Genomic DNA, 14,271 nt, shown 5'->3' with positions numbered 1-14,271 from the left:
ATAAGCATGATTTTTTAATCACTGAAATAAATTATTTTATAGCTGGAAATAGGATCACAAATAGATTTAGAATCACTGATGGGCAATTGCACTATGTATTTGGTTTATAAATAGGAATGTCTTATACACAAATTTGATTTAGCATTTTGGATCCCAAGCAGCACCATCCTACTGATCTAGACCCAGAACATTTTTGAGCTTAGGATACCTTTGGAATTCTGACACTGGGTGGTGGGTGCAGTCACAAAATGGCTGCTATGAAAGGTGGAGCCAACCATAAATATCAGGGAGTACAGTTTTGTTAAACAGAATACCTTTTAAAATGAACATACTGTTTTAAAGTTAACCTGTGGTCAAGGCTGCTGCCAAAAGCAACATTTTTAAAAATCTGTGCAATCAATCAGATCTCCAATGGCCAGTTGAAGTTCTTGGGGCAAAATCCCCATCTGGCTCCACTGAATTTCTGAAACCATTTGAGGGGCACCAGAAAAGATGTGGACAGACATCATGGCACTCACAGGCACCCCCGATCTAGATCATTGCTGGTTGCGCCACATGTCTGTGGCTTGCTAAAGCATACTAAACTGAGATCTCATAGTCCAAAAGATAGTTTGGGGCAATACGGATCTATAGATATGGAAAACATGCTGTGCATTAATCTAGTGAACATTAGTTATGATTAACCTTCACTGGAAGTACTGGAACACATTAGTTATTTCATTGGTTCAATGGGAATAACTGTGCAGACCTAAATGTAGTTTCATTCTTCTAAATCCATTGAATTTAATGGGCTTAAAAGAGTGAAACGGCACTGAGTAGTGACAGTGCAATCATAAAGTCAGCTGGATTGGGGCCTTTAAATGTGCAAGGAGAAATGTTCTGCCCAAGCACAGATTCTTTTTTCATGGTAGCATTTGGTTTGTGCAAATGATTAGGAGGCCAAACAAGTTAGATTCCCTCTTGACTATTTCAAATAGTACATTAACTAGGGAACAAGGCCAAGCATGTCTGCTCAGAAATGAGAAGAGAAGAGTTTGGATTTATACCCCTGTCTGTCTGTCTGTCTGTCTGTCTGTCTGTCTGTCTGTCTGTCTGTCTGTCTGTCTGTCTGTCTGTCTGTCTGTCTGTCTGTCTGTCTGTCTGTCTGTCTGTCTGTCTGTCTTTCTTTCATGTAAGGAGACTCAAAGGGGCTCACAAACTCCTTTCCCTTCTTCTCCTCACACAAGACATCTTGCAAGGTAAGTGAGGCTGAGAGAGTTCCAAAGAACTGCAACTAGCCCAAGGTCACCCATCAGGAATGTAGGAGTGAGGAAGGAAATCTAGTTCACTAGATAAGACTCGACCATTCATGTGGAGGAGTGGGGAATCAAACCTGGTTCTCTAGATTAGAGTCCACCTGCTCTTAACCACACTGGCTCTCCTGTCATTCAATGGATTTACTCCTAGGACAGAGACCTGTCCTGGCTGCCCCAGAGTGGCATGAAGCTGCCGCTTTAAACATTGCTCGTTGAGTGAGGTTTTGCAAAGCAGCATCTTTCTGCTGGTGCGGTGCGAACCACACCAGTGAGACGACGACGCTTTTCCCGTCACCTCCACTGACCATCCTGTCCAGCGTCACTCTGGAGGGCTGCAGAGACAGAGCTCTGTGCAGAGTCACCTTTCCGGCTGGGGGGAAAGTCGGGGCCGCTCGCATGATAGTGTGCAAATGGTCCCCGAGCCTCCACTGGCAGAATTCATGCCGGTGGAGCTGTGTTTCAACATGTGTGTGGAACTAGCCAGACTGTCTAATTCTGAAATACTATGGGAAGAGCATGGCACTCTGAGGTAAAGTTAGAGGAGCTGCTGATGAATCTGCTTCCATATCAGAACTCCCCTCCTTAGAGTTTGGACAAGACTGGTGAAGAAAGGAACCTCATAATTGTGTTCTCTTCCATGACTGAGGGCTTCCAGAGCTCTGAAGCAGGAAAGAAACAGGCAGTTCCCACAATGTTGATGTAATGTTACAGAAGGCATTTCTACAAAATTAAAGCCATTAATTGAGAACAGGAAGCCCAAATACCTAGATGAACATCCTTTTCAGGTATTTTGGAATGTCATAAAATGTCATGACTTTAGATTCTAAGACTGTTTCTGCACGACCATGCTGTGGGGATGCGTTGGCGTAAACGCACCCCCCCCCGGGACCATTCGCATGGACGGTAGGGGAGGGGAAGACGGTGCAGCCTGCACAGAGGCTGCGCCGTCCCCCGAATGCCTTACCGTCCCTCTGACCTTCCCAAGCCAGGGGACATGCCCCCATGCACTGCGCAAACCCCTCCCCAGGGATGCTGTTTTTAGCGTCCCTGGGACGCTGTATTCCGCCCATGCAGAAACAGCCTCAGTTTTCTTTGGATCTTGTTTTTTTCAGTTTAAATAAATTTTCAAATGGGAGTTGGGGAAAGGAGAGAAAGGACAACAGATGCAAATGCAAATCCTTATTTGAAAGAGAATTACAGCACTAATAATTTTTGCTGGGATATTGGAATCAAAGATCCCATAGAGAACTCAGTCATCGAGAACGAATATGGATCTATGGGAATGCATAACAAGTCATCCAAAGCTGCATAAATATGCTCTGATTAGCAACTAGAATTGTCAACATTGCATCTATTAAGAATGATTAGATGTTTATTTTCAAATGCTCCTTTATGGAAATGGATACTATTTCTATACCAAAGAAAGCTAATCAGGAGCTGCTAAAGGAATATATCTTTATACTTCTGCTTAATGTCAGCACGTGGTTCAGTTTGTCTGCTGTGATAGCTGCGAATGCAGCTTGTTGCTCCCCCGCCCCCCTTGTGCCCAGAGCACAAACAAAACTTTACTGGTTTTGGAAGCCTTGATTAAATCTACAATTAGCCATGATGGCTGAATGCAGACATCTGGGCAAATATGGGATTTATCTTCTTACAAAGTGAGGGGTAGAATCATAGTTTAAGGGGAGGAAATGAATTTCCATTTGCCCAGGTGCAAATTCTGATATCATAGCAAAGTAGAGCTTGATTATGTGATTCCCAAAGGAGAAAGCCTTAAATCAAGCTCTCTGCTTGATAGTTTGTGCCCATCCTTGTTATCTAGTTGTAATGACAGAATGTGGCTGTAATACACCACTGGTGTATAATACTTCAAACACCAACAAAAAGACAGATCTCTGTCCAATGGGGCTTATAATCTAAATTTTGATGCAAGAGGAGGCAAAGTAGGGATGGGGGGTGGGGAATAGAGGCAGAAGTATATGTGAAAAATACAGGTTTACTTATTTGTGCTCAGGCTGAGTTTCAGCAGGGCAATAAGGTCTATGGGCTTTTGCTCCAGATTTCAGAGAAAAGGAGTTTTTTGAGGTTCCATATGACGATTTCACATAAGCCTTCATTCCAAACAAGAAGAGCCATGATTGAAACGGCTTAAAGACCATTCCTTACTTACTATGATATCACCACCTTTTATGAAGTATAATCGGGGCTGAAATATCAGCATATCACAGATGTAGCAAATGTCACAGAGAATGTCCACAATGATCCAGTATATTAGGTTGCTTGGTGTTTGAACTGGGAACATGCAGCGCATTGGGATGAACCAGCAGTTCCAGTTGTAGGCAAGAGTAACGAAGAATAACCATGTTATATAGCGACGATCTGGAAAAGAAAACGTGCATTTCTCTTTTAAAACTGTTTTTTGTTTGAGACTTGTGAGTGCATTATCAAACCGAGGTCCCCAGTCTTGTTCATCTTGTTGGCATTTTGAAACAACGTAGTGGGCATTCCCATAAAAAAGGCTTCACCCCTCCCATAGCAACTTATAACAAAGTATACTTCAATTCTATAAAAATATGACATGCCATGTATTCTGCTATTAAAAAGGTTTTTGCTTTAGGCTGTCCATGCGGAGCATAGATGATGCCTCCCCGGAAGCACGCACCTCATATCCCAAGGAGAAGCATACTAGACATCAGTTCTTTGCTTTGGGGAAGGGATATATCAATAACCCCTAGTCCAATGGATTCTCATTGGGTGGGCCAAAAAAATGGCAAAATACTAAGGCTATGAGTCCTCACACTTTAGTCTTGGTAGCTGCCAGCAGCCCCTTTCACTATCCTAACAGCCAGAAGCCAAGAGGCAAGCTTCCAACCTTCCTGGGATTAAAGTCAAGAAAATCACCCCTGCAAGGTAAACCACTTGCAGTATGAGTTCCACAAAATTAACCCGATAGGTATAGCCACATGAGCCTAGAATTAGACTGAAGCCACCCGAAGACAAAACACTACAATACATATTTAAAATGATTTACTGAAATTGTGCAAGAATATTTAGAAAAGAATAGGCAGTGAGGATTTAAAATAACCAAGGCTACTATACAAAGACTAACTACACAGTAAATTACTGTTACAATTCCCACTGAAATCCTCCAGCATTCAATGCTCACTCTTTCTGAGCAGCACGAAATCACAAGGTTTGAGAGTGTAGGAAGGTGCCATAGTGAAGGCACCAAGAGAACACACAACTAGGCTGAAAATTCTAAACTTTATGACCAGGGGTCTCAATTGGCTAGGGCCCATTGATCAATCAGATCTGTGACTGGTGATGTCACTTAGTCACACAACTCTGTCACTAACCAGGTGACCCAGAGGGTCAGAGTGAGATAAAATGGTAGGATTTATCTCCAGGCTAAACCCTCCCATTTCTCACAGATGACAAGGCTCATAAAATCATCTACTAATTAATGGGACTGTAGCTCTGCTGTTCTCGACCTTGGAGACTTTAGGGGCGCCAGGATCTCTGTTGCAAAAGGTCACAGCTTTTCTGAATCTCAAGCAACAGCACAATCATTTTCCACTTTAAACTTTCTATTGTAGGCACAATCGCTGTTTGAGAGAACAAGAAACTACATTGAGGGACTCAGTTTCTTGACAGGACGTTCCTTTGCTCCAGTTTCCAGAGAATTTTCAAGTCCACATGCATATGAAAACTTGTGTCAGTGGCCAAGATGAGGGTGCACAACTGGGATGTCCCTACCTATGATGGACTAGTATTTTGCTAGTTTTTCAGCAAGTAGTGACCCTGCTTTCTCCTCCTCCTCCTCCCTTTTTAGAGCCTTTGGGTTATATTCACCAAATGCAAAGAACTCTAGGGGAAAAAATGGTAGCTGCGCTAGAGATCACTGCTCTAAACCACATCATAATAATTTTTTTAAAGCATGCTATGGTGTATCTATTGCACTGCAGCTTATGACCCAAGGCATGTTATGCACATGGGAATATACATGTAGTATGTAGTCAGGAGATGTGGTCAATTCCCAGATTCAATGGTGAAATTAAACTTAGGCTCCAGGCATAACATTTGGAAACTACTGGACTGAATTACTGGACTAGAATTATAGATGCTTTTAGTAATGAATGCAGTGAGCTACTAACATAAATACTTGTCTGACTTAGCATTTCCTCTGAGGTTCTCATAGGCTTTATGACTCCTGGATAATCCACCAAGAGCAGCTTTTTCTATGAGGAAGCCTTCTGCCTACCTGTCAATGGATCCATAGTTTCTGGTAGTTTTGCTTTCTCCAGGTATTTTTTGAAGGGTCGTCTCTTGAATTTACAGCATAGCATATCACAATAGTGCTCCTCCTCCGGTTTGGCAGCTTCTTCCTTTTTCACATCTTTTTTTTCTTCTTCTTTTGGTGGAGGGGGTGGAGGAGGCGGGGCTGCCTTTTTGGGTGCTGGACACATTTTTAAAGAGATGTCCTTAATACGCATTTCTCATAACAAAGACCTCTGAAGCAGCAGCAAATTATACAGCATAAAATTCATTCATTGGTATCTTCTGTTAAGTGTCAACAAAATTTACATTTGAAGTTTCAGAAGAGAAATTGAAGAGGTGAAATCAATACTATTATGTGCATCTGCCTACAACATGTGAAAAAATTAGATGTAAAAAATGATGGGTTGGATTAATATTTTCATACATATAGGATTTCCTCCCATGGAGGCCAATTTTTCGGTATTCTCCCTCCCACATTAGCTCAATATGCCTTCAGTCCTGCTTCGGGGTCACCTGTCCCCCCAGTAACAAAGTTTTGGTTAGCATTTTGGGGTACCAGAGAAGGGGGGAATCAGACTGTATGGCCAGAAATCTTGCATGCCTGGAACTTAGTGTGGATCCAAATCCTTTTTATGTATCACCTTCTTGGAACAGCATGTTAATTAGGTACTACAACTATGGTCATGGCACTTGCCCTGATCCAGTATCGTCAACTTGATAACTACTGAGGGACACTGCATTGCAGAACATCTGTTCAATCTCATTTTAATTTGTAGTTATAGAACTTTCTCCTAAAAAGACAAGGTCTTAAAATGAAAATGACTAGTCAGTATGGTAGGGCTTTTGGTTAGGTGAATTTCATTTCTGATTACAAAACAAAGGCTGCAGTCCTAAGAAAACTTTCCTGAGATTAAGCCCACTGAATAAAATGGGACTTGCTTCTGTGTCAGTCTGCTAGGATTGCTCCGCAAACATCCTTTCCAAATATGTGTATCAGAGAAGTTGCTTGCTTGCTCATCTTATTTTCTCTCAGACTCAATACAGGATTTCAACAACTACATTTATAGATATTCATCTTTTTATCTGTCTGTTTTCTATAGTAAACATTAAACTATTCCTAGAATGAAGAAAGGAGAATATCTAACTTGTCAGGGATTTAATCAATAAGTGCAATATACTGTGGGTGACCACAAAAGTAAAACCACAATGAAGATTAATATTCATTGTACTGTTGATAGTTGTGCTTTTGGGAGCTAGTTTACCTCTTCTCAGATTCTGCTTAAAAGAACTACACAAATCTACATCATCACTTTGACCACACAGTTACTTTGTGTCCTGTAGGTGCTTGCAGTTCTCTAGTATCACTATCAAAATCACTTCTGAAAGCAAAGATCCTCCCAGGATAGACCCCCAGATGAGACAAAAAGGGGAAAGTGCCCTTGCCATTTACTATGTCTCACAAAGCATACTCACACAAACCTAATGAGTTTTCCACCAGGATGTCTCCCTATGCCTGCACTCTGAATACAAGTGTCGACTAACAGCATTTAGGCATGTGAGGATTATGCCCACATTCTCCACCATTACCCAGTTTCTATTTTGCTTTGGAGACAAAGCGAGAGGGAATTACTTGGGATCCATAATCTGTGTAAACCAGGATAATCCTGTGGGAAAACTCTCCAATATACAGGCAGTTGTACAATTAACAAATTGTATTTTATTAACAGTTATTGAAATAAGTAATAGATTTTAGACAATGAGCACACAAGGGCTAGGAGAAAAGAGGGTGGGATAGGGTTTCAGGGATGGGTGATAGTTACTAGCCTTGAAGGGATGTCCTATGAAAGCAGCTAGAGATGGACTTTTTGGATAATCTGATTTTTAAAAACCCTGAAAAATTCCAAAATATTGGTATGGGGGGTGGTGGGGGTGGGGTAGCAATAAAAAGGAACTGATGTTTTTTCTGCCTTTTTCGGACTGCCTTGGTCTGTCATGTTTTAAAAATCCCCTCTCCTTCCTCTCACCCCCCTGCCATTGTGAGTTGAACAGTGGACCTGTCCAGACCCTGGCCAGATACAGCATTTAACTGTGCTACCAGCCCCCAAACTCTACACAGAGTCCATATGGATCAGGGGTTCAGTTCAATGCTGGACTCGGCCTAATTTAAACTGCAGGCTATAGTTTTGGTCAGGTTGAGTCCAGCTTAATAGTGCTGGCTCCACCCCTGAATCTTCACCTCTGCGTGGTTTTGCCATCTTAAATATGTTCCATCTTAAATATGTTCCATTGATATGCAGTGAATATTATTTTTACATTGATTTTCATTGATTTGGCTTGTATACTTGGTTTTGTTGTATGTGCTGTTTATTTTATAGTGGGTGGCTTTATCATTTTTACCAGCTGATGTTTTTATTGCTTGATGGTACTAGATCTGAAAGCCACCTTAAGTGCTTTAAAAAAGCAGATGGCAGAATATGAATTGTCTAACTAAAGAAAATGCATTTCTCAGAAGTGTCTTGGCGAATAAATTAATCTCAGCAATAGAAACCAAAACCTCCAATCAATGAAGAGGAAAAAGGTTTTGTACTTATATAGAATTACAAAGAGGCAATATCTAAAATTTCAGGCATCTTGGGAAAAATAGATGGGCTTTCATTATCTTAATCATTCTACTGAACTCACCCAGCTTAATAACTCAGCTCAGCGGAAGTGTGGATAATATTCCCAGTGAACTACAGAATATGAAATCTATATACTTTCTACTGGATGTTGTGCAGACTAAGAAATATAGATGTATTCTGTTAATTAAGAATAAAAGTGAATTGATTTCAGGTGCTTTGGCTTCCTGAATTCTATTTGACAAAGCAGGATTTTTAATGAAAATGAAAGATGGTTTTTAATTCACATTCTGGAGACATTTCCTTCCTATATTCACATTTCCTTCCTATATTCACATTTCCTTCCTATATTCACATATAAAGCTTACGCTTTTGGCCCCTCAAATGCATTTTTGGTTCTCACTAAAGCAGATGTAAAAAAATTATCTAAGTGTCTAAGGGATGAATAGTTGCCTTTATTAGGAGTATGCAAAAAATTGTAATTTTAAAATTTGGTTATATTGGACCAGAAAAGTATTGGTATTGGACCAGAAAAGTATTGATACTCCTGAATTCCAAATACCAATATGGTATTCAGTTTCAGAGTTTGGGTGGGTTTCTGAATTTTTTGAATCTATTGTTTCCTATGAGGAAACTTTCCAGGTGGCTGGGGGGAGTTGTTTTAAAAGTACAGGTGACAAAATTGCTTCTGGTGCATGTTCTTTAAAAATCCCCAAATTTCATGTAGATTGGACCAAAGGGTTCAATTCTGTGAATCCTAATCAAAGTTCACCCAGCTGCCCACTATTATTTCCTATAAAAAGGGAAACACTTCTAAGTTGTTTCAAGGGCAAAAGACATGCCTTCAAGCAGCAAATCACTCAAGGGCTTTCCATGTAGAATCAATAACAAGCCCAACAGACCCACTGTAGAACTCAGTAGCCCCAATACAACCACAGGCCAATGTGAAGAATCAAGTAATCCCAGAAGAATCAAAGGCCAATTTGCAGAACGCAGTAATCCCAGTAGGACCCCAAGCCAACGTGCAGAACCCAGTAATTCCAGTAATACCACAGACATATATGCCAAGCCAAAAAGAACCAATATCAAACCAACTAATCTCTGCAATGGAAACTCAAGGCATGGGGTACTTTTGCACGACCAACAGAACCAATGATAATGCCCAGCAGAACCAGGTGGTACTGAGAGAATTCAAGCCCAACAGATGTAATGTCAGCTCCAGTCAGCTCCAGGCCACATTAGACATCTTTCTCTTTTACATACAAACACTGGGGATTGCTGAATGTGATGTGCAACAAACATTTCATATGATCCATCAGGTCATATAGAATGAAAGGGTACTTTGAATATTTAACAGTTGATGAATGATCTCTAATGAGTGTATTCTCCTCTGGTTTACAGGTATTTAAGGCTTGGACATGTCCAGAGGCATGAGCTGAAGGGTCCTTGACCTTTGGATCTTAGCTTGGGGCTGGTTGAAAGAGAGTTAAGACTGACTGGGTAATCAGAGGCCTTGCCATCCTTTTTATGTTTTCTTTTGTCATGTCAACCACTTTGGGTCTCCATTGGGATATAAAGCAAAATATAAATAAATAACTGAAAAACTTCTGTATTTGAGATAATCTGCACAATACGTCAGTTTCCTTTGCTTCATTAAATTTAAAAGTTTGGTGGTTGATAAGATGTGTGGGCCTAATTTTAAATAGCAAAGTTCTTAGATTATTTCAGAAAGAACAAATGACTGCAAACAATCTGATTTGAAGATCATATTTGCAATGCTAGGTACCTTCATGCATTATAGCCACAAATTTAAAGGATCACCTGAAGGTGAAAAGTTTGAGAAACTTTGTGTTAGGTAATCCTAGCAAATGAATAAAGAGTTCAAAAACAGTCAGAAACTTTCTGAACGGAGATGCTCCAGCTGTGGCGCCTGGATTTATGATATTTTCTTGATGTCTGTGAACTGGAGCCCAAAAATTAGGTTAAGGCAATGCAAATGAGACTTAAGTGAGCAGGTTCAACATCATGCACACTTACTACAACACAACTTTGAGTTGTGATCAGTCAAGCTAAATAAAACCTATGTGTGTTGCCTTCTTGCAAAAGCAGACCAGAGACTTGTTGGTATGTCACAGTGTTCTAATCTTTCCATCCAAGTTTTCAGAACTGACAATTTCACAAAGAATGAATACAAGTGAGAACAATATGGTTTACAAGGTTTGGAAGCATTTTCGATCTGCATATGACAATCCAGTCTTCATCTTAACTTTTACAAGAGTATACTTGGAACTAAGTGAACTTACAAGTTGTTGGACTGACTTCAGGTGAGGAGAGGACTGGATCTTTTAGCCTTTCTTTATATGTAGCTGTCCTTTCCCGTAATTTTTTTATAATTTCTTGTAGCTGGGCTTGAGAATTTGCATCTAAGGTGGTTTCTGGTGGCAAGCTGTTGAAAGAAAGAAAGAAAGAAAGAAAGAAAGAAAGAAAGAAAGAAAGAAAGAAAGAAAGAAAGAAAGAAAGAAAGAAAGAAAGAAAGAAAGAAAGAAAGAAAGAATTAAAAACTTTGAAATGTAACAAAGCTCATCAGGTCTTCAGTCAGTTTGGAGAATTACAATAGTTGCAAAATCATGTGTATATTTAATAGTAGCCCAAAATGGAGAGTTTCAACAATTGCAGCTTTTCTCACTCTTGTAAGGTAAGTGGCATCTATCAGAGTTACGGCTTATACACACCTATTGAAGGTGCAAGCCGAGTACCTTTGGTCTTTCTAAAGAGTCAGTTTCCAAAGGCCACTATTTCCAAACAGGTATTCCAATCTACTTTAAAGGATACAAACTATTATCATTTGGTTTTTAGAACATATGTTATTGAAATAGGATATAATTTATTGTTATTATTTATTTGATTTATATACCACTCCCCCCACAAACTGGCTCAGAATGGTGAAAAACCCTGAATATGCAATTAATGTATAAAATAGTTTCTAAAATTTCAGCCCTGGAACACTTTGTCAGCTGACACCAGGGCCCTGCAGGACCTTAATCAGTTCCACAAGGCCTGCAAGGCATAGATGTTCCACCAGGCCCTTGGTCGAGGTCACACATGAGTCCAGATAATCAAACTGTGAAGCCAGTCTCCCTTACCTTACTTTGTGCATGTCCAACTGTGCATCCCCTTCTCCTCCTCCCCCCACTCATATAATCCATGAATTTATATCAAGCAGGGTAGAATGAAATTTTAGGCTTAGATTGTACTGCATGGTGCATTCTAGTTTTAATGTAAATTGAATTGTTTTAATGAAAAGGTATTTATTAGTGTTGTGTTTTACAATGGCGTATCTAGGGGTCTAAAGGGGGCAGATGAGCAAGGTGCCATTTTTGCCACCTGCCCCCCCTCTCACCCCACACCCAGCCTCTCTCTGCCCATCAGCAAGAGATCCCCCTCCCTTCTGTGGGGCTTTCGCAGCAGGGAATGCCCAACATTTGTGAGCAAATTGCAGTGGAAGCCATAAAACTTGCTGGCCTGAGGCCCAGGTGTGGGGAGTGTCAGGCTCAGATATGCCTCTTTTGGGCAAAGCCCTGCCAGCCAGTGAGAGGCAGGGCGGTGATCGAGTGAGAAAAGTGGATGGGTGAATTGCGGCTCACAGACTCCTCCCTCCCTCCTGCAAGCATCTACATTTCCTGCCAAGAGTGCCCCCTCTGCCAGAGCCAGTTCCCCGGCCAAGTGCTGCACTTCCAGTCAAACCTCCAGTTTGATCCTCAGTGCATGTGTGTGTGTGTGGGTGCATTCAGGGGCTTGCCCAATGTGTGTGTGTTTGCAATGCTGGACTGGCAGCTTTGCAGAAGACCAGCTGCACCAGGCAGTGGTGGATGGGCAGGCAGCTGGAGCTGTTAACTCACCTCCCTGTTGCTCCAGAAGGATCAGCATTGCCCACATAGGACTTCTCCATTCCCACCATGGGGCTCTGGCAGAGGCATCGGGAAGCAGTGCCTTCCAATGCTCCTTGGCAGGGGAAGTGTCTGGAGAGAGATGTACCAGAGGCTGAGGGCACCCTTTCTCTCTGTCCCTCCCTCGGGGACCAATTGAGTGGAAGTGTGTAATTGGGGGGGCACAATTTCATTGCTTGTCCCAGGTGCCATTTTCTCCTGTACACACTTAAGCTGCCCTGTTGTAAGCTGCCCTGAGCCTGGCCTCAGGCTGGAAATGGGTATAAACATAATAAAGTAACTAAAGTAAGATGGCAGTCTTCTAATTACATTTTGACAGAGGTTGGGATGACTGCATGTATTCCAAAATCATCAATAATCAACAACCAATCAAAACCAGAGCAAGACAAAAAGACCAAACAAGAACCATCACAAGCAAATGAAACTTAAAAGCTGAAAAGCGCAAACTGAATAGGGCTAAAAGAGCATAGGCCAGCTTAAGATGGAAATACCATAGTCACAAAGCTAGTTCCCAACTCCAGCCCTGACTCACATGCCTCTGTGAAACAAAAGATATGCTAACAAGAATTTCATGAAGAGTATCTACCCAAATACTAATCTCATCTTCTAGTTTCTGATTAACCTAGACCACCTTCATTTACATTGGTTTTGTATCAAAGTTATTAAATCAGTTTCACCCTAAACAGTGATCTCTGGGCACTCTCTGGCTTAGAACATTAAGCCAAGTGCCAAACCATTAAGTTAACTATCCATGGATTAACTTAAGTGTCCAATACTTCAGTGCCCCTCTCTTGTCTTCCTTCTGGAAGGCAAGAGCCTCCTTTGTCCTGGAAAATTAGAGTTACTTAATATAGCCTGAGGGCCCATTTCTCCCTGTAGCTAACCCCTCAACCAGCACTCAGTGTTCAGTATTTTCCGGGACATTTCTCTGTCTGGCTAATACTGTTCCCAATGCATTGTCTTTCTTCTTCTACCGGAACTCAGCATGGGTCGCTGAACTCTGCTCATCGGACCAATCCTCTTCTAGGTCAGGTAATTATTACCTTGTTCCTCAAAAATCCCTCACCTTTCCAGATTTTTACCCTTAGGACTTTGTGAATTCTATTCCACTTTGATCTGTGTGCTTGAATGTTTATTATTTTTATCATTTTAATAAAAACTGTTAAACTTTTACTTTCATTTCCTGTGGATTTCCTGCAGAAGTCCATCTTCACAAACTTTGGTGACAAGGATCTCGAGCTTATCCAAACTCTCACTATGCTAGGTCTGCCTTTGCTAATTTCCCCATTCTGAAAAGGGTAATACAAGCATGTTTATGCATAATAATGACAGTTAGAAGCACAGCTTGCTGGAAGATGCAGTGTGACAGGAAACAGGAGGGAGAAGATTTGGCTGGGTCAGTGTTATTGGGTGACATAGCAGTTGTTATGTTTGTTTTACTTATACTATTACCCTTAGTTTGGAACTTAAATTGTGGCTGAGTGGCTTGACATGACAACAAGTTATACTTTTCCAGCAGCTGACAGATGCTGTTGTGACATTTGTACTATCTTGGAAAGTGTCTCAGATGAGGTAAAACACAGCCCTTCTGCAAAAATGATTTTTTTCCACTGAGAAATGGGCTAGTGAATTACAGTTTGTTTATATTGACTCAGTACATTAAATTGTGCTGAGCCTGTACTGAAGTGGCTCTCCCTTCTGCCCCCCTCCCCATTCACTCATAACGTGAAGGGAAATCCACTGGGGCGCAAGGAAAATAGGGCTGTAAGCAGCTGCAAAGGAGAATCTGTGTTTAATTTAAATATTTTGAAAGCATGTTAATGTATTTTAAGAGAGCACAGAGAATACACTTAAGAAACAAATGTACGGATTACAAACATATGATCATTGGATTAAGGATGAATAATCAAATATTGGGCATTATGCCTGCAGATCAGCATACAACAGGAGTGGGACATAAGTGTAAGTTTTCAGCTGAACATATATAGTTTATTTTTTCAAAAACAAAAGAAATTGCTTTACTAGAATGCTTGAAATAATGAAGCCAGTCAGTGTTCACTGTTTCAGGAAGGTTGTTTGTCTGAGATTAATTTGCCTAAGATAGTAAATAAAGGGGTGCATTATGGTATATAG

General features: G+C 40.9%; 1 protein-coding gene across 1 annotated transcript in view; it reads right to left on the bottom strand.

Moving 5' to 3' along the window:
- Window positions 1-14,271, bottom strand: part of CNGB3 (cyclic nucleotide gated channel subunit beta 3) — a 79,652-nt gene that overhangs the window by 26,180 nt on the left and 39,201 nt on the right. The window contains exons 4-6 of the mRNA XM_048508482.1: window positions 10,495-10,637; window positions 5,557-5,751; window positions 3,466-3,674 (exon numbers count right to left, since the gene is read on the bottom strand). Of these exons, the coding sequence (XP_048364439.1) occupies window positions 3,466-3,674; window positions 5,557-5,751; window positions 10,495-10,637 (547 nt within the window). The remainder of the gene's footprint in view (window positions 1-3,465; window positions 3,675-5,556; window positions 5,752-10,494; window positions 10,638-14,271) is intronic.

Source organism: Sphaerodactylus townsendi, linkage group LG09 (genome assembly GCF_021028975.2).
Source record: "Sphaerodactylus townsendi isolate TG3544 linkage group LG09, MPM_Stown_v2.3, whole genome shotgun sequence".
NCBI lineage: Eukaryota > Metazoa > Chordata > Lepidosauria > Squamata > Sphaerodactylidae > Sphaerodactylus > Sphaerodactylus townsendi.
This window is presented reverse-complemented; position numbering and strand designations above follow the sequence as displayed.